Source organism: Pantherophis guttatus, chromosome 5 (genome assembly GCF_059756535.1).
Source record: "Pantherophis guttatus breed Tessera chromosome 5, ASM5975653v1, whole genome shotgun sequence".
In the NCBI taxonomy this organism is placed as follows: domain Eukaryota; kingdom Metazoa; phylum Chordata; class Lepidosauria; order Squamata; family Colubridae; genus Pantherophis; species Pantherophis guttatus.
Genome location: NC_142067.1, coordinates 1,153,575 through 1,172,848, shown reverse-complemented (window position 1 = coordinate 1,172,848; position 19,274 = coordinate 1,153,575). Strand labels below are relative to the sequence as shown.

The 19,274-nt window shown below is 50.0% G+C and overlaps 2 protein-coding genes across 3 annotated transcripts; both read right to left on the bottom strand.

Annotated features, from left to right (window-relative positions):
- Positions 1-796: 796 nt before the first annotated feature.
- On the bottom strand, positions 797-7,551 carry LOC117676470 (transmembrane O-methyltransferase homolog). Its single transcript, XM_060682703.2, has 3 exons — positions 5,229-7,551; positions 2,476-2,672; positions 797-1,708 (listed from the first exon to the last, which is right to left on the bottom strand). The coding sequence occupies exons 1-3, from the start codon at positions 5,488-5,490 to the stop codon at positions 1,388-1,390; spliced, it is 780 nt and encodes a 259-aa protein (XP_060538686.2). The 5' UTR covers positions 5,491-7,551; the 3' UTR covers positions 797-1,387.
- LOC117676411 (secreted frizzled-related protein 2-like) lies at positions 7,547-15,515 on the bottom strand. Of its 2 annotated transcripts, none has more exons than XM_034435863.3 (4): positions 15,167-15,515; positions 12,740-13,254; positions 9,679-9,756; positions 7,547-9,525 (listed from the first exon to the last, which is right to left on the bottom strand). In XM_034435863.3, the coding sequence occupies exons 1-4, from the start codon at positions 15,211-15,213 to the stop codon at positions 9,218-9,220; spliced, it is 948 nt and encodes a 315-aa protein (XP_034291754.2). In that variant the 5' UTR covers positions 15,214-15,515; the 3' UTR covers positions 7,547-9,217. The 2 variants fall into 2 exon arrangements, with proteins under 2 accessions (XP_034291754.2, XP_034291755.2); XM_034435864.3 differs by having other exon boundaries at positions 14,340-15,432.
- Positions 15,516-19,274: the final 3,759 nt, after the last annotated feature.

Here is a 19,274-nt window from a genome sequence, read left to right as displayed (position 1 = left end):
ATGCAATATGGAATCTCTTTACAGCAAGTCAGCAATTTGACTTAAAACTTCAGTGGCAAATTATGGTGGATGTAAGAAGAGTCCAGAAGGAAATCAAAGCTTCCTCATTCCATCTCTTGTACAGGTAGCCATCAACTTAACAAGCACAATTGGATTTCTGTTGCTAAGCAAGACGGTTGTTAAGTGAGTTTTGCCCCATTTTACGACCTTTTGTGACCACAGTTGTTAAGTGAATCACTGCAGTTCTCAAGTTACATGGTTGTTAAGTGAATCTGGCTTCTCCATCGACTTTGCTTGTCAGAAGGTGGCAAAAGCGGATCACGTGACCCCAGGACACTGCAACAGACATAAGTACCTGCCAGTTGCCAAGCCTCTGACTTTTGCTCATATGACCATGGGGATATTGCAATGGTTGTAAGTGTGAAAAACAATCGTAAGTGACTTTTTTCAATGCTGTTGTAATTTAAACGGTCATTGTAAGTCTACAATTTAACTACCTTTAACTGTAAACTCAAGTTTACAGTTAAAGGTAAGAGCCTTGGTGGTGCAGCAGACTAAAGTACTGTTAAAGTGCTGTTAAGTAGTACCTGCTGCCTGCAATTACTGCGAGTTCAAATCTCACCAGGCTCAAGGTCGACTCAGCCTTCCATCCTTTCTAAGGTAGGTAAAATGAGGACCCGGATTGTGGGGGCAATAAGCTGACTTTGTATAAAAATATACAAAAGTATGAAGGCTGTTGCTTAACGCACTGTAAGCCGCCCTGAGTCTCCGGAGAAGAGAGGCATATAAATTGAACCAATAAATAAATAAATAAATAAAGTTTGTGAAGCTTCTTGTGATCCCAACATTGATAGAAGATTAAGAAGAAGGCAAACAAAGTCAACCCTTTGTTTTAAAGTGTTTTTTTTTAAGTATTACAGGTAGTCCTTGACTTACAATCAATCAGAATAGAACTGGAAGGGACCTTGGAGGTCTTCTAGTCCAGCCCCCTGTTCAAGCAGGGGACCCTATACCACTGTCTAGTCTCTTCTTAAAAAACCTCCAGCAATGAAGCCCCCACAACTTGCCACAGCACTGAAAAAAACCAACATAACTCTTTTTCACGCACTTCAAATGGAGCAAAACTCACTTAACAAATACCTCGCCTAGCAACATAAATTTTGGACTCAATTGTGGTCGTAAGTTGAGGATGACCTTCATGGGATCTTTTGAGCAGGAGAAGCTGGCCACAGAGATTTTGGACCGTATGCCCATGTGGCATTTTCCAGAGGTTTCAAACCGTGCCTGGCAGAGATTTTTAGTCTGCTGGGCAATTCGCCTGCCCCCTTTTTCCCAGAGCGGATGCCCCCCTGCGCCCCTCCCTCTGGCACGGAGGCAGCCCTGCCCCTCACTCCAGCCCCACGTAGGTCAGCTGGGCCATGCCGTCGGGAATGCCGCGGAAGTACTGGAGGCTGGTCCGGTGCACCCTCCACTTGTACTTCCCGCAGGCCTTGGCGTACTGGAGGAATTGGGGGGCGCCGGGGAAGATGACGTTGTCCGCCAGGATGGTGGCCCCCGGCTGGAGGAGGCCTTGATCTTCCAGCAGCTGCAGATCCCGGAGGTAGCATCGCTTCCAGTGGCTCATGACCACCAGGTGGACCTCCATCAGCAGAAAGGTCTCCTTGAGGAGGGGGATGACCTCCTCCGAGGGGCCCACGATGAGTTCCACCTGCACGGGGAGGGAGGGGAAGAGGGGTGAGGTCATCAGAACGGTTCCTGGGGGAGAAGTCCCGAGGGTCTGCAGCTCCCTCAAAGCCACATTCTTGGAAACCAAATGGGGAGGGGGGGTTGAGAGCCTGGTCACGGGAGGCATCTTCAGGGTGCCAGGATAAAGGGGGTGGGCCAGGAGACCAGCTTCCCTCCACCGGGGGAAGCAGTTGGGCGGCTTTGGAGAAGTCTACTCCCCAGGCTGGCTGTGGAAGAAGAATATGGGGTCCTTGGTGCTCTCTGAGCTTGGTTCTTTTCTTGCAGACCTTTCATGACCCAACTAGGTAACATTATCAGGACTAGAAGAGAGCAGGGCTTGCAGAGATGAGGAGGAGGAGGAGGAGGACTGTGGGGTCCTTGGTGCTCTCTGAGCTTGGTTCTTTTCTTGCAGACCTTTCATGACCCAACTAAATAACATTATCAACTCTAGAAGGGAGTAGGGTTTGCACGTGGCTGGCTGGGGAATTCTGGGAGTTGAAGTCCACCAGTCTTCAAGTCTCCAAGGTTGGAGACCCCTGAGGTTTGGTTGTCGAGTCTCAGATATTGTTTGTGTGACATTTCTCTTTTCCTACTGCTTGTTTGGCCTGGCACATGAGAACTCCTTCCTTTTGTTGGTTCGGGCAACGAAGGTCTCCAACCTTGGTGACTTTAAGACTTGATTCTCGCTCCCACCCACCAGCAAACACGACCTGCCCAGGGAGACCTGCGGACGAACGCAGCCTTGCTCACCGTGTCATCGTCAAAGCCAGCCAGCCGGATCACCTTCTCTGCCACGGATGCCCGGCACGCATCCATCTCCACCGTGTACAGCCGGGCGCCCAACGGTAGAGACTGCGCAATGAGGACGGAGGCGTAGCCACAGTAGGTGCCCAGCTCCAGCACCGTCAGGGGAGCCTGGCCATAGATCAGACGCTCCAGGATCTTTGCTAGGGACATCAGAAAGACCAAAGGGGAAGGGGGAATGAATGCCGGACGGAGGAGGTTCAGAATATACAGAATAACAGACTTGGAAGGGACCTCGGAGGTCATCTAGTCCAACCCTCTGCTCAAGCAGGAGATCCTCTACCATCCCAGGCAAACGGCTTTCCAATCCCTTCTTGAAAACCTCCAGGGATGGAGCACCCACAACTTCTGGAGGCAAGTCGTTCCACTGGTTATTTTTTTAAAAAAAATATTTTTATTCAGAATTCAGCAGTAGCAATAGCGCTTAGACTTAATACAGGTAGTCCTCAACTTACGTCCACATTGGAGCCCAACATTTATGTTGCTTTGTTAAGTGAGTTCTGCCCCATTTTATGACTTTTCTCGCCGCATTTGTTAAGTGAATCCTTGCAGTTGTTAAGTGAGTCACAGAGACACGGTCGTTAAGTGAACCCGGCTCCCCCATTGACTTTGTTTGTCAGAAGGTCGCAAAAGGGGATCATGTGATCCTCCCGGGACGCTGTGACGGTCATATATGGGAGTCGGCTGTCAAGCATCTGGATGTAAATCATGTGATGCCTGGGGAGGCTGGAAAGGTGGTAACTCTGAAAAACATCCGTAACTCACTTTTTTCGGTTCCGTTGTAACTTTGAATGGTCACTAAGCGAACTGTTGTAAATTGAGGACTACGTGTATTCTACTTCACAGTCCTTTCCAGCCCTCTCTAAGCAGTTTACAGAGTCAGCCTCTTGGCCCCCCAACAATCTGGCTCTTCACTTTACTGCAGTGTTTCTCAACCTTGGCAACTTGAAGATGAGTGGACTTCAACTCCCAGAATTCCCCAGCCAGCTATGCTATGCTGGCTGGGGAATTCTGGGAGTTGAAGTCCACTCATCTTCAAGTTGCCAAGGTTGAGAAACACTGCTTTACCGGCTTCATTAATAAGGAAGGCTGAGTCCATTGAATAGAAATTCAATAAATGGAAAATAAAATAAGAATGCCAGGTTAAGTTCTCGCGTCATGCTAGGCTTTTATGGACCAACCATCTGTTGCGTAACATTGTAGGCCATAAACCATAATTTACAGGGCTGGGTTTACACAACCCAAAGCTATGATTTCCTTGGTCACATTGTCCTTAAGGATCCTATCACGATTGGCTGAGTTCCCATGTTAAGCCATAAATCATGGTTTACGAGGCAGGGTCAATGCCGCACACTAAAGATAAAAGATAAAAGCAATCCATGTTTTGGCATAACAAGTGTCAACCCAGCCTCAACCGCTTTGTCTATTGGACTTGGTCTAAAGATCTGGGAATGAAAGACAGCAGCTGTGAACAATAGTAGTAGGTTTGTAGTAAGGAAACTGTGATCGCCACTCCACACAGGAACCTGCCAGGGATGTGTTTTACCAACAAGCCAGCTTTGGGATGTTGTGTGAAAGCAGTCAAGGTCTCAGGGCCAAGTCAAGTCCAGAGACGGGCAATGAAAATGGTGCAAAGTTTGAGGGACAAGAAATATCAGGAGATATTGGAAGAACGGAATATGCACAGCCTGGAAGACAGAAGAGAAAATGGGGAATACGACGGAAACCTTTCAATATATTAAGGATGTGAGGAGGGTTCTAGAAGGCAGCAGTTTCAATATTTAACGGGGAACGGGGAAGCCAGATTCACTTAACGACCAGATTACTATCTTAACAACTGCAGTGATTCACTTAATAATTGCAGCAAGAAAGGTTGTAAAATGGGGCAAAACTCACTTAACAATTGTCTCACTTAGCAACAGAAATTTTGGGCTCCATTGTGGTTGCAAGTCAAGGATCATTTGTACTTCACAGAAAGAGTAGTGGAAACTTGGGACCAATTTAGAATATAGAATAACAGAGTTGGAAGGGACCTTGGAGGTCTTCTAGTCCATCCTCCTGCACAGGCAGGAAACCCTATTCAGACAAATGGCTGTCCAATCTCTTCTTAAAAACTCCCAGCGTTGGAGCACCCACAACTTCTGGAGGCAAGTAGTTCCACTGGTTAATTGTTGTATGTCAGGAATAGTTAGTCCAGCAGAAGTGGTGGGTCATTCATCAGGAATTGAGTTTAAACATGTTTGGCATATAAACACAGGTCCATCATCTGACAAAAATTAAAACACTAAAATAAGATAAATAATTCAAATAAATTGAAAAGGCAGACTTGATGGATGGGTCTTTTCTGCTGTCAGTTTTCTAACTGAAGAAGAAAATGGAGTGGAGCTTCCTTGCAATACTCTTTCTATCTAAACTGCCAGATTTCTTTCTTTCTTTCTTTCTTTCTTTCTTTCTTTCTTTCTTTCTTTCTTTCTTTCTTTCTCTTTCTTTCTTCTCTCTCCTTGTTCTTCCTTCCTTCTTTCCTCCCTTCCTCCCTCTGCCCTCCCTTCCTTTTTTCCTTTCTTTCTTCATTTATTCATCTTTCTCTCTCTCTCTTTCATCTCTCATCTCTCCATCTGTATCTATCCAATGTATTGGCCACTCATCTTACTACAAGGCAACTCTGGGCAGGTGCGTGGGAGGGTCTCCGGAGTGCCCACCTTTCTGGGGTCCCAGGTTGCTGAGATACTCGCAGTGGTAGCTCCATTGGTCGAAGGTCTCCAGGATGTGCAGGGGGTCTCCGGGGATGGCGTGGGTCAGGACGTAACGGACGGCCCTCTCCTCCCGGGAGACGCCAGTCAGGTAGTCCCGCAGCTTCCGGAGGAGCACCGCTCGGTAGAAGAGCAGGAAGTAATGGCGATAGCGGATGAGCAGGGTGACCACAAAGGGCAGGAAGGCCAGAGCGATGGCCGGAGAGACCATGGGGGCACTCAGGAGGGCTGGCGGGGTGAGAAGACCAGTCGGACAAGGACAGATGGACAGGGAGGGATCGTGGAGCCCCTCCGCTCACTCCTCACTTTAATTGAAAGCTCTGTTACTTGTCAGGAAGTCTTCCTAGGAAGAAATGATTCTGTTGAAAACTGGTCAACATGGACAATTCTAATTCTAATTAATTACTTAAATTAATTTTTTTATTTAATTATTAGGTCTAGTCTAGTGAAAAGGAGGACGAGGGATGTCATGGTAACTGTCCTCCAATATCTGAGGGGCTGCCACATAGAAGAGGGCCTCAATCTATTCTCCAAAGCCCCTGAGGGCAGGACAAGAAGCAAGAGAAGGAAGATCATCAAGGAGAGAGAAGCAACGTGGAAGTAAGGAGGAATTTCCTGACAGGGAGAACAATTCATCAGTGGAATGGCTTCCCTCCAGAAGAGACTGGACAGCCATATACAGAATAACGGAAGGGACCTTGGAGGTCTTCTAGTCCAACCCCCTGCTCAGGCTGGAAACCGTATACCCATTTCGGACAAATGGCTGTCCGGTCTCTTCTTTAAAGCTTCCAGGGAAGGCAAGCCATTCCACTGAGAAATTGTTCCCACCCTCAGGAAATTCCTCCTTAGTTCCACGTTGCTTCTCTCCTGGATTAGTTTCTAGCCGTGGCTTCTTGTCCTGCCTTCAGGGGCTTTGGAGAATAGCTGGAGCCCCTCTCCTTCGTCTTGATATTGACAGACTGCTATCAGGTCACTCTTAGTCCTTCTTCTCCTGCTCTCACTCCCAGCCCCAGAGATGGGCGGCCTTTTGTCCTCAGTGGTCCAGGGCCCTCTTCACCCCACTGCATGGTCTGGAAAGTTTTGGATTTGCTCTTCGGACCTTGGAGGGAAGTCAGACAATTGCTGGACATTGATTGGTTTCAGGCCAGTTGCTTCTTTCTCCAAGGATGTGGGGCGACCAAGTCAGCTGGTCACAGGGAAAAACCCTAACCTGTGGAAACTGCCATGGGGCGGCCCCCTCAACTGCCTTACCTGTCCGGAGCTGCAGCCAGCCGAGTCTTTTGTGTGCTTGGAGAACACCACCTGCCTCTCAAAGGACAATGGGCAGCATGAATGATTGATGGCAACCCTGAAGCCACTTCCTGGGTTACCTGTCCACCTGAGACAGGTGGCAAATAGGAAAGGAACAACACAGAGACTGCGCTGGATCTCAACCTTGGTAGGTCGAGCCTGGAAGGGGAAGCATTGGTGAGGGATAAACGCGACTCTGCATCTCAAGGTTGGCATCCTGTCCAGGTAGATGGAGGACAGAATGGCCACGCCAGGTATGTCTTTTGTGCCACCCAGGGATGCCCTTGTCTCCTCCCATCTTGGAGGTTCTGAGCATTTTTAAGATGGAGACCCTTCAAAGATGCCACTCTGGAATAAGGGGAGGATTGTGACCGGAGGGCCCTAGAGACAGAGTTAGCTGTGGCTGCTATTCCTCCCTAATTCTTACTATAAATATCTCACTTGGAATAGAATACAGAATATCAGAACTGGAAGGGACATCGGAGGTCATCTAGTCCAGCCACCACCTCAAGCAGGACACCCTATTCAGACAAATGGCTGTCCCATCTCTTCTTAAAAACCTCCAGCGATGGAGCACCCACAACTTCTGGTGGCAAGCTGTTCCACTGGTTAATTGACCTCACTGTCAGGAAATTTCTCCTTAGGTCCAGGTTGTTTCTCTCCTTGATGAGTTTCCACCTGTTGCTTCTTGTCCTGCCCTTCAGGTGCTTTGGAGAATAGATGGACCCCCCTCTTCTTTGGGGCAGCCCCTGAGATTCTGGAACACTGCTATCATGTCACCTTCTTTTCATTAAACTAGACATGCCCAGTTCCTGCAACCGTTCTTCATATGTTTTAGCCTCCAGTCCCCTAATCCTCTTTGTTGCTCTTCTCTGCACTCTTTCTAGAGTCCCAACATCTTTTTTACATCGTGGCGACCAGAACTGGATTCCCTTCGTGGTTTGCTTCCCCACCAATTAGACATTAAACCAACAGGCTGGGTACATGGGCTTCCTTTAATAACAGCAAACTATTTAGCTAAGGCATAACCAAAAAAAAAAAAGTCACAGAACAGAGCTAGAAGTTGACTTTCAGGAGCAGCTTCTGATGGCATTTTGGATACCACAAAGCTAGCGGTATTGTCAGAATGGTGGGCAGGCAGGCCTTCTGGCACCTCAAATGATTCTACCTTCACCAGCCTGGATTAATGAGAACACAGGTGGACCCTGCTTGCATTAGGAGGCTCTCCATGCAGTGTATCAATCACATGGAAGTTGGAGCTGCCAAACGCCTAAGGCCTGCTCCTGCTGGGTCCCTCACGCCCACCTTAGATGCCGCAAGGACTTATAAAATAGGTTGGCAGACAGACGAACGCCGGAAGCAAATCTCACTCAGGCCATTTCCACGTTCTGGGGCGCCAATGGCTGGAAACCCATGAGACGCTGAACATCCCCCCCCCTTAGCCAAGACCACTTTGGTCCAGCCTATGGCACGAAACTGGGCAATGTGGGGTATTTGGCATTTGAGGTGGTCGTCCACAACCATTTTGCTTAGCAGGGCAGTTGAGAGAGCTGCTGGCCGCCTGCGTCCGAGTTGGTGCCAATGACTCAAGGGCTCAGGAATTGTGTTTTGCCTGATCACCACATCCACCCATTTCCTGGGTTTTACCGTGGGTTGTAAATTCACCAGGTTGGTAATTGCCCAAGGATGAACCTCCAGAAACCTGCCACGTTATTTTTGTGCCAATGTGGACAGACGGCCATCCGCTAACCTGCAACTATTTAGTGGGCCTGAAACGGCTTTGGCCTTCCGTGGGCTGTTTGGTGGGGCACTGAGAGGAGAGAGGTGCCAAGGTCCCTTCCAGCTGGGCACAGCGTCTCTTCTTACGTGGGCGCAAAATGGATAATCCGAAATTGTTCCCTGATCAATGCAATTCAGGCTGCAAATTTTAATATTGCTGCATCTCTGGCTTTAAAAAACAGAATTGCTCCCTATCAAGTTTCCTGCACTTGTGATTGTCTAGCAAAAAGTACCCCTCCCTCTATCTTGCTTCTTGTCTTGACATTTTACAGATAATCCTCAACTTACGACTACAACTGAGCCCAAGATTTCTGTTGTTAAGCGAGACTTTTGTTAAGTGAGCTTTGCCCCATTTTACGACCTTTCTTGTGAAACTGTGAAGTGAATTACTGGAGTGGATAAGTTAGTAACCTGGTCGTTAAGTGAATCTGGCTTCCTCATTGACTTTGCTCGTCAGAAGGTCGCAAAAGGGGATCAAGTGATCTTGGGACACTGCAACCATCGTAAGTATGAACCAGGTGCCAAGCGGCTGAATTTTGATCACCTGACCCTGGGGATGCTGAAAGTGTGAAAAATGGTTATAAATCACTTTTTCAGTTCTATTGTGATTTTGAGCGGTCACTAAATGAACTGTCGTAAGTCGAGGACTACCTGTATTATGCCCCCCTCCCGATCTTCCCTTCTCTGTAGGGCCATAGGAGAACCGTTTGACCTCTTCTGTTCCTCATAGTTTGCTAGCTACTTTCTTAGTCCCAATTCATCCGTGATCTGGAAAAACCGGTTGCCTGCAAGGTTTGGGGCAGGCCCGACTTCCACCCCGAGGGTCCACAGCTGGCAGAGGATGATGGGCAACGAGGAGCCCCCCCCCTCTAACACTGCAGCTTCCGCACCGCCCTGGAGAACCTCTTCAGCTCCTTCTCCCCGTGTTTCCACCTCCTGACCCAAGAGAGGACCAGACGGTTGCTAAGACGGTGCCCCATGGCCAGGACCACGGTGCCTGGCCCCCCTGCCAGCTCTTCGCAAGAGCAGCCCTCGCCGTCCACCAGCCACAGAACCGGCTTCTTCCGCTCCTCTTCGGACCAGTTGGCCTGCTTGTAAAGCGTCCGGCCGCGGAGCTCCGGGATGACTTTCAGGTCGCCCCCAACGCCAGATAAAGATTTGATGGTCATCTTCAGAGCTGTAAGAGGGAGAAGGAAGCGGTCAACTGAAGGTCAAGACTTAATACAGATTAACAGAGGGACCTTGGAGGTCTTCTAGTCCAACCCCCAGCTCAAGCAGGAGACCCTGTCTCAGTCCAGACAAGTGGCTGTCCAACCTTCTCCAGACTCACCGAAATCCTGGTTGCAGACTTTCTCCAAGAAATCCTTCTCACTCGGTCCAGAATCAAGGCAGGCTGTGCATACGGCATCTGGAAGGGGACAAAAAAAAAGGGGGGGAGGATGAAAATCAGTTGTGGTTGTAAGTCGAAGTCTACCTGTAAATGAAGGTTATTGTTTAAATGTATTTTTTATTGGTTTTAATGACTGCTGTCGCCTAGAGTTGCCTCCAGGCCAAATGGGAGACATATTAGATAGATAGATAGATAGATAGATAGATAGATAGATAGATAGATAGATAGATAGATAGATAGATATGAATGAATGGAGCTACAGAAGATATATGCAGTGGCTCTGTTCTCCCCTCCCCACTCCCTGGATGAGGGAGAGATCTGGGAGGTTCGCAGACCCCGTGGGTCAGAGGGAGGGAGAGAGACCCCTCCCACTGCAGATCTACTCCAAGGATTGTGTGAAAGTTCTTTGCAAATCAGCTCTCAATGATGGTTGCAACTGCTTGGATTGTGCTGGTCGCTGTGTGACTCAGCTGGTCTGTGAGCAGCATGGAGCTTTGGTGGGTTTCTTCATCCGTGTGCTGTGCGTGCAGGACCGCCAGCCACCCTTTGGCTGACTCACGGGATGTTGCAAGGGAAACCCCACCCCCACCTCCACCCCCAGTCAGTTCTGCTCCTAGGAGAATGAGAAGGTGGCCATGGACAGGCTCAGGAAGGGTTGGGATGAAAAGGGAGGAGGTGGGGCTGAGCATCCCCTCCCTCCTGAGCAGAGTGGGGCTGGTCCCACCTGGGGTGGGGCGGGGAAAGAATCACACTTTGGGGTTCTTGGTGCTCTCTGAGGTGGTTGGGTTGTTTTATTTTTGCAAATGATTCTTTGTAGATAACATCAGTGCACTGATGATGTTCCCTACTTGGGTCATGAAACTTCTCTGCAAGGAAACCACCAAACTCAGAGAGCAAGAAGGACTTCACAGTTCAACCCTGAACTACAAATATTTTCTTCTGTCTGTAAGAATCACCCCCCCTTCCCCCCCCCCCCGCCCACCTACCCCTCAGTTCTACCCTCTGAAAAACTCTGCAGTTGCCAGGAAGTGACCATTTTCTCCTCCTGGAAGGAAGGGTGACCATTGGGGAGTTAAGGAGGAGACCCACAGGAAAAGACCCCTCGCAAATGGCTGGTAAGGACCCTTTCTTCAGTGACAACTAAGTGCCACCTCTCTCAATTTGAGAGCAGTGTGTGTGTGTCTGTGTGTGTGTGAGAGAGAGAGAGAGAGAGAGAGAAAGCATTTTGCGAGGGGAGGGCTCTGATGTAAGTGAGACCTTTCTCAACTGATTTGCATCCTCTTTTGTGTTGGTCTGTGTAAATATTTGGCAAGGTTACCTTTTTAGATTGGATCTCACCTCCTCCCTTGATCCCTTTGTACACAGGCTCAACAGCTCTTCAGCCAACAATGCCTTCCCTCCCCCCCCCAGGCCAAAGGGTCCTTGTTCCGGCTGTTAAGACCACTCAGGGCTGTTAAGATCCTCAGAAGAATAGAGAGATAGATCATCTTTTTAGCTCAGGGCTGAATTGGGGGAGGCCCTCCGTGCTTTCTGAGTTTGGTGGTTTTCTTGCAGACTTTTACAGAACCACAAGAGTCGGAAGGGACCTTGGAGGTCTTCTAGTCCAGCTGGAGCAGGGGACCATTCCGGACAAAAGGCTCTCCGATCTCCCTTTAACAAGGCCTTCCTTGATGACGTTCCATACTCTGGTCATAAAATGTCAGGGAGAAAACTACTAAGCTCAGAGAGCATCAAGGACACCCCACCCCCAGAAGAATCCTGGTGGGGGCTCCAGACTGACTTTCTGGATCCTTCCGTGGCTGAGAAGGAGATGGGCTCCATAACTCCCCACCAGGGATGGACAGCAAGGCCCCCTTCCCATTTCCCTCCCCTTTTTCCTATTGAAGGCAGCTGTTTGGCTGTCCTTCCAGGGAGGTTCTGATGGAGACCCAGCAACGTGCTTAGGTAGGAAAAAACCCTATAGCATCACACACACACACACACACACACACGCACGCACGCACGCACGCACGCACGCACGCACGGTGTAGGGTTTCCTGCCTGGGCAGGGGGTTGGGTTAGAAGACCTCCAAGGTCCCTTCCAACTCTGTTATTCTATTCTATTCTGTGTGTGTGTGTGTGTGTGTGTGTGTGTGTGTGTGTGTGTCTGTCTGTGTGTGTGTGTGTGTCTGTGTGTGTGTCTCTCTCTCTCTGTGTGTATTACAACACACGTTCATTTAGTGACTATTCAAAGTCAAGGGCATCACAAAATGTGACTTAAGACAATTTTTCACACTTACAACCATTGCAACATCCCCGTGGTCACATGATCAAAATTCAGACTTTCTTTTTTTTTTTTTTTTAATTTGATTTATATGCCGCCCTTCTCCGGAGACTCAGGGCGGCTTACAATGTGCTCAGCAATAGCCTTCATCCTTTTGTATATTTATACAAAGTCAGCTTATTGCCCCCACAATCCGGGTCCTCATTTTACCTACCTTAGAAAGGATGGAAGGCTGAGTCAACCTTGAGCCTGGTGAGATTTGAACTTGCAGTAATTGCAGGCAGCTGGTCTTAATAAGCTTAATAACAGGGTGCCTTAAACCCCTGTACTACCAAGGCTCTTTCTTGCCAATTGACTCCTCTTTATGACGGACACAGTATCCGGGGATCACGTGGTCCCCTTTTGCAACCTTCTGACCAGCAAAGTCAGTGAGGGAACCAGATTCACTTAACAACCTGGCTACCAATTTAACGTCTGCAGTGATTCACTGAACAACTGGCAAGAAAGGCCATAGCATGAGAAAAAACTCCCTTAGCAACATAACATTTTGGTCTTAATCCAGTCGAAAGCTGAGGACTAGCTGTACTTGAAGGGGCCCCCTTGGGTAAGGGGCACAGTGCATGGTGTGTTTATGTGCCAAAGTGGGTCCCCTCCGCTCGCTCCAAGCAGTGCCTGGGCCTGGGAGGGGGTCTCCCTGCTGCCCCACGGCCAGCTCGTCTCTGCCTCTCCCCCACTCACCTTCTCGCAGGGGCTGTTCTTGGTCTTCGGGACCCACCGGGGGGATGCAGAGCTCGTTGCCCCCAGGAAAGCGGCTGCAGTTGAGCATTTCGGGCCAAGGAAATCCGAAGGCGGCCATGACGGGCAGGCAGCTGTCCCGGACGGCCTCGCAGAGGGAGCGGCAGGGGAAGATGGGCTCTTCCATCTGGCTGATGCAGACGGGGGCGAAGAGGGAGCAGAGGAACTTCTTGGTCTCCCGGTGGCACTGCTTGGTCAAGAGGGGCACCCAGGAGGCGGCCTGCTGCAGAGCCTCCTTCATGGTGTCGTGGCCCAGCAGGTTGGGCAGCCGCATCTCGCTGTAGCCCACGCCGTGGCACAGGCTCATGCTGCTGGGCACGGGCTTACAGGCGCTGCGCCGCGAGCTCAGCTGCACCAGGTGATGCGGGAAGGAGGAAGAGGAGGACGAGGACGAGAGGCCGCAGCAGCCCCAGAGGGCCAGCAGAAGCAGGAGGGGAGCCCAGGCAGCCATCAGGAACCTGGAGGAAAGAGAGAGAGTGGGTAGCTTGGGGGACCCAGTGGCCCACCTCTTCTCCAAAGCCCCTGAGGGCAGGACAAGAAGGAACGGAGGGAGGGAAGCTCATCCAGGAGAGAAGCAGCCTAAGGAGAAATTTCCTAACAGTTGGAACAATCAATCAATCAACCAATCAATCAATCAATGAAACGACTTGCCACCAGAAGTTGTAGTTGCTCCATCATTGGAGGTTTTTAAGAAGGGATTGGACAACCATTTATCTGAAATGGCAAAGGGTCTCCTCTTGAGCAGAGGGCTGGACTAGAAGACCTCCAAGGTCCCTTCCTTGGAGGTGGAGGAGGAAAGTGGCTTGGAAGGGACCAGCCACCTGTCCCCCATGAATGTTGAGGCTGATTCTTCCTTCCTTGGCCAGCTAGTGGATCCTCCCCCCTCCCCACTTCAAGAGCAGAGGGTTCACCCTACAAACTCGGCTGCTCTCCTCCCAAACTCAGCCTGAAGAAGTTCACACTAGGCTGCCTGTCCCTGGTAGAAGGAGCCACACAAAGGAAGAAATCACAGGAGGTTTTTAAGAAGAGACCCTAATCCTATTTCAGACAAATGGGTCTCCATCTGGTCTTAAAACCTTGTCTGGAATGGCAGAGGGTCTCCTGCGTGGACGGGGGTTGGAGTAGATGAGCTCCTTCCAAACTCTGGTATTCTCTACTCTGTGCTGCCCAGAGCCCTCCTGGCAACTCCACTCCTTTGCCCCGGTTAGGGCTCCTCCATCCTGCGGCTCCTCTGCGGGGTGGCCCACGGACCGAAGTGGGGGTACCCCAGCTTTCTTCCAGGGGATTGGTGGGGCCGGGCAAGCAGGGGCCACGCGGCTCCAACGGGGGTCTCTGGTTACATGGAGCCCGCAGCTCAGCTCCACTAAGCGCGTGGAGCGGAGGGACCTGCAGGGGAAGGCTGAGGCCGGGCGGGGGGTCCCGGGAGCGCCTCCGCCGCCGCTTGGAGCTTTGCCCCTTTCCCCCGGCTTGGTCTCCCCCTGCCCGGGAAGAGCAAGTCCTGCCCAGCCTCCCCACGGCTCCCACCCGCCACCCACGAGCGCACCTGCCCGGCGGAGAAGCTCCTTCACGTGGAAGCCGCGCGGGCTGCGATCCGTCTGCGAGAGGCGGCCGGGAGGGGAGTCTGCAGGGCGGCGCTCCCGGCCGGGAGAAACCCCCAACCCACGCCCGCCCCCTGCCCGCCTCGCCTCCTCTTGGACGGCCGCCAGAGGACGCAGAGCCGCGGGCGAGCGCCGCTATCGCGCCCAGGCATCAGCCGCCCCTCCCCGGCGGAGAGAAGCCAGGAGGACGGCCTTCCGCGGGGTGGGGGGATCGCCTTTGCACCCCTCCCACGCCTGGAGGCTTCTGCCCGTGTTGGGGAGGGGGTTGGCCCCGCGAGAGCCAGACTCCGCCAAGCGCAGCCAGAATCAGAATCCCTGAAGGCGGGTTAGGTTGGGGCGCAGGGAGGGTCTGAAGTTGGGGGCATCCCCGGTGGCAAAGCCCCGGCATCGCGGGGAAGGGAACTTCTGGGGGGGGGGGTTGCGAGAGGGGCGCAGGCTTTTCAAAGGTTCTGCCTGCGGAAACTCTGCTTTGGTGTAAGAGCCACATCTGGAGAGAGAGACGCGCGTTAAGTGAAAGCCCTAAACTCTCCTTTGCCAGCGGTGGGGGGGGGGTTAGGTCCCCACCAAAGCTGCCTCTCCCCCAACCAACCAAACCGCCCCCCTGGAGGTTCGGTGCAAGGAGCAGAGCCCGGCAGGAGAGCTCGCGCAGGAGATCCCGGGTGGGTCGGGGGCGCGATCCTGCTCTCTCGGGGATGCTGCCTGGATTCGCGCGACTCCCCGCTGCAGATCCAAGGGGTCTCCGTGGCTTGGCACGGCTACAACGGTCACCCACCGGGAAGAGGTCCAGAGTCTGGGAGACCCCCGCCTTGGTGGGCGCATAAGCCTCGCGAGCGCTGCAGCTGGAGAAGCTCCCTGGGCCGGCGGGGAAAAGACGCAGTGGGAAGCGGTGGGGGATGGAGGAAAGTACACAATAGTGTTACCCAACACTCAGTCCCCTCCCCCCGGCTCCTTCTCGCCCCCTCCCTCTCGAGCGACCCCCCCCGCCCCTGCGCTCCGGATCAGCTCCGCCGCGCTCCTGCTCTTGACCATCTGCGCTCCGGAAAACCGGTTTAGTGACCTGGCAGGGGGTCCCCGCACTCCGGGGCTGTCTGGGCCCCCCTCCCCGCCCAGGGGGGCTCCCTGGAAGTGGATTCCTTTTTTGGCAAAAGTCCCAGGATCAAAGGGAGGCGCCCCTTTGTAGTCCTTTTAGAGCGCCCTGTTTTATGCCCCCAACAATTTCTGCACGTTGAAGGGATTCGCGCTCAATTTCAGTTTTTTCCAAAGTCAGGAATTCCTTTAGGGAAGATTTTTATTCATTTGTCCTGTGGCAAATTCACATCACATTTTGATTAAAAACAAAACAAAACAAGAGATAACAATAGAAAATATGAAAACTAAAATATTATAAACATATCTAGATTACAGATATAATTGTTTAGCTTCGTTTGTCACAGCCAGAAATCAGCAAAATCTCCATTATCGGTTCTATTTTGGCACCCTGTGCCAAATTAAGTTGAATAATTTGTATTTTGTCCCTGCAGTCACAGTTCGGTGATGGTGTTTTGCTCATTTATAGAGGGCCTCTGCACATCTACTGCGAATTTGGTTCATTGTTGTCCATATCACACAGGGCTGGTGAAATCCAGGAGGTTTTTCCAAGATGCAAGGCAAACTTTGACATTGTGGTGGTGAATTTTCTATCCAACATTCTTTCTGCATATTGTGTACGTACCAAAATCATCATCTACAAATAATTTCAATTTCAAATCTTTATTGTCAGTGCACAATATATGTACAATGAGATTAGTTGAGCTCCCTCAGTGCACCCCCCCCAACACAATACAACTCACCGTGAAGACAGAAAATCCCTAACCCAATAAATCATATTAACAAAACACTCAATCCTATTGCACCAGTGTGAACAGGTTACACGTTGCACCGGCCTTGCAAGTCCATCGTACTACGTAGTTATGATGTTATTTCTCATTCAGGAGTCTGACAGCCCACGGATAAAAACTGTTCTTCAGCCTGTTTGTGCGGCTGGCTATGCTTCTATATCTCCTTCCCGATGGTAGGAGGGTAAAGAAGTGGTGACCAGGGTGCGAGTCATCCCTGAGAATTTTCCTCACTCTTGTAAAGTACTTTAGCAATAGAAATACAGGGGTATCTTGGTACTCAACCGCTTTGGAACTCATCAAATTTGGTACTCAATTCATTGTGACGAACATTTTGTCCCGGGACTCATTGATTGTTTGTACTCAACTCACAAGTTAGAACTGGCGTGACATGATAGCAGTCTTCCAATATCTAACGGGTTGCCACAAAGAAGAGGGGCTCAATTTATTCTCCAAAGCCCCAGAAGGCAGGAGAAGAAGCAACAGATGGAAACTAATTAAGGAGAGAAGCAGCCTAGAAATAAAGAGAAATTTCCTGACAGTGAGAACAATTAACCAGTGGAACAGCTTGCCACCGGAAGTTGTGGGTGCTCCATCACTGGAAGTTTTTAAGAAGAAGCAAATCATGAAGGGAATCCGATTCTAGTTGTCACGATGTAAAAAAGATGTGGAGACTCTGAAAAGAGTGCAGAGAAGAGCAACAAACATGATTAGGGGACTGGAGCTAAAACATATAAAGAACGGTTGCAGGAAATGGGTTTATGTAATGTAGTGAAAAGGAGGACTAGGGCTGACATGATAGCTGTCTTCCAATATTTGACAGGCTTCCCCAAAGAAGAGGGGGTCAAGCTCTTCTCTAAAGCTCCTGAAGGCAGGACAGGAGGCAACGGATGGAAACTAATTAAGGAGAGAAGCAGCCTAGAAATAAAAGAGAAATTTCCTGACAGTGAGAAAAATTAACCAGTGGAACAGAAGTTGCCTCCGGAGGTTGTGGATGCTCCACCACTGGAGGTTTTAATGAAGAGATTGGACAACCATTTGTCTGAAATCGTATATGGCTTCCTACCTAAGCAGGGGGTTGGACTAGAAGACCTCCAAGGTTCCTTCTGACTCTGTTATTCTGAGATGTTCAATGTCCTGAGCGATGGATGATTGGCACCCAAGGTCTGCTTAGAAAACCTGGCCAGAGTTCCAGCAACGAAGGATCCCAATGGAAAGGCGTAGAGGGCCGGATCCAATTTCCCTGCATGGCTGAGAGAGAAGGAAATTGAATCAAGGCCAGGAGGCCAGTGGCGGCCAGACGGGCTGATCAGATCCATGTCCCTGATGGCGCCTCACCCACCATCCTGCCGGGCTGCAGCTGTGATGGTTGAGTGAATTTCCCCAGGAAGCCCGGCTCCCTTTGAGGCTGCCGGTCCTTTCCAAATGGTGAAGGCCATCTCCCCAAGGTTGGGACCACCAAGGCTGGGCCAAATGTGCTTGCAGTCTTATTTTACTCTAAACTCTTATCTAAAGCACGGCATGGAAGGGTTGCGATGTGATTCGCCACTTCTAGATTAGCAGTTCAAAGGCTGTGCAGCTCCAAAAATATTTGGTTAGTCTGAGGTGCATGCTTTTTTTAAACCTCCCTCCGAATTTTCAGGTTTTTAAAAAACTTTTATCCAAGTAAGTATTTGTATTTATTATGGCTGTTCACCGCCCTGAGTCCTTCGGGAATAGGGCGGTATACAAATATGAAAAATAAATAAATAAATAAATAAAGTAATTCTAAACATATGCTGAATTTCCTTTTATCTCCACTTCCTCTCGCTCCCAAAATATTTGGGTTGGTTTTACTAAAGTGGGTACAACTCTGGATTTTCAGATTTAAGACAGTACGCTTGTCCATGAATCTGATATAAGCAGAAGGCGGCATTTCGTGTTTGAATTCACCAACGTAGTCACAACAAATGGGGGCTCCAACACTGGAGGTTTTTAAGAAGAGATTGGACAACCATTTATCTGAAGTGGTCTAGGATTTCCTGCCTGTGCAGTGGGTTGGACTAGAAGACCTCCAAGGTCCCTTCCAACTCTGTTCTTCTGTTAAATCTTAGGGGAAAAAGCTTTCTCTTGCAGCAACATTGCAGTCAATTTGGGGCTGGGGGAAAAGGCAACTCAAGAGGCAGCAGGATTAGCTGTCGGCTGTGGCTCCTTCCCCTTGGCATATTTCTCTTGCCCTGTATAGGTAGTCCTCATCTTACAACCATTTGTTTAGTGACTGTTCAAAATTACGGCACTAAACAAAAGTGACTTATAACTGCTTTTTACACTTAGAAGTAATCATGCCCCCCCCCCCAGAGAATGAAATATTTTGAGGAATATTAAAAGAGGCAGACTATTATATTTCCCCAAAGGAGAAATGGAGAAACATGTTCTTAAAGGCAGAAAGCCTCAATAGCCTCCAGCAGATGCCCGAAGTCTTTAGAGGCGGAGATTTTGTGCCCATTAAGAAACCCTGGGCCAATCCATTCACAAACAAAACACCTCCAGCTCCAAATGATGGGATTAAAATTTACACCCACCTACCCCCAAATTCTAAGAACAGGACATGACCTTTAGGACAATAGGATTAACCCACCAGCTTTAGAATAGCAACATACACCAGGCTCACTACATTGCACATCCTCCTAGGAGTATTTCAGACTTTGCACAATCCCCTGCAGCATCTCAGAAGCCTATAAAAAATCATTAAAACAATTTATCAGCTGCCCCAGAACTGCATGCTGCTTTTGGTTCTGCTCATCGATAAACAAGTCCTTCTTTCCAATCAGCCTCCATTTTATTTCCAGTTCTCCTGGATTGGAACCAGACCGGATTTTTCTTAGTACATGACCATTTCAGCATCCCCACGGTCACATGATCTAAATTCAGAGGCTTGGCAACTGACATGTACTTATGACAGTTGCAGGGTCCTGGGGTCATGTGATCCCCTTTGCTGACCTTCTGACAAGCAAAGTCAACAGGGAA

Bases quoted from the DNA above. Each gene is read 5' to 3' on its own strand.
- LOC117676411 (XM_034435863.3), bottom strand. From the start codon at position 15,213: ATGCGCCCACCAAGGCGGGGGTCTCCCAGACTCTGGACCTCTTCCCG. The intron at 13,255-15,166 runs GTGGGTGACCGT...TCTTTCCTCCAG, and splicing joins AGACTCTGGACCTCTTCCCG to GTTCCTGATGGCTGCCTGGG. The intron at 9,757-12,739 runs GTGAGTGGGGGA...GTCCCCTTCCAG, and splicing joins AGAACAGCCCCTGCGAGAAG to ATGCCGTATGCACAGCCTGC.
- LOC117676470 (XM_060682703.2), bottom strand. From the start codon at position 5,490: ATGGTCTCTCCGGCCATCGCTCTGGCCTTCCTGCCCTTTGTGGTCACC. The intron at 2,673-5,228 runs GTGGGCACTCCG...TGATGTCCCTAG, and splicing joins CAACCTGGGACCCCAGAAAG to CAAAGATCCTGGAGCGTCTG. The intron at 1,709-2,475 runs GTGAGCAAGGCT...CTCCCCGTGCAG, and splicing joins CTGGCTTTGACGATGACACG to GTGGAACTCATCGTGGGCCC.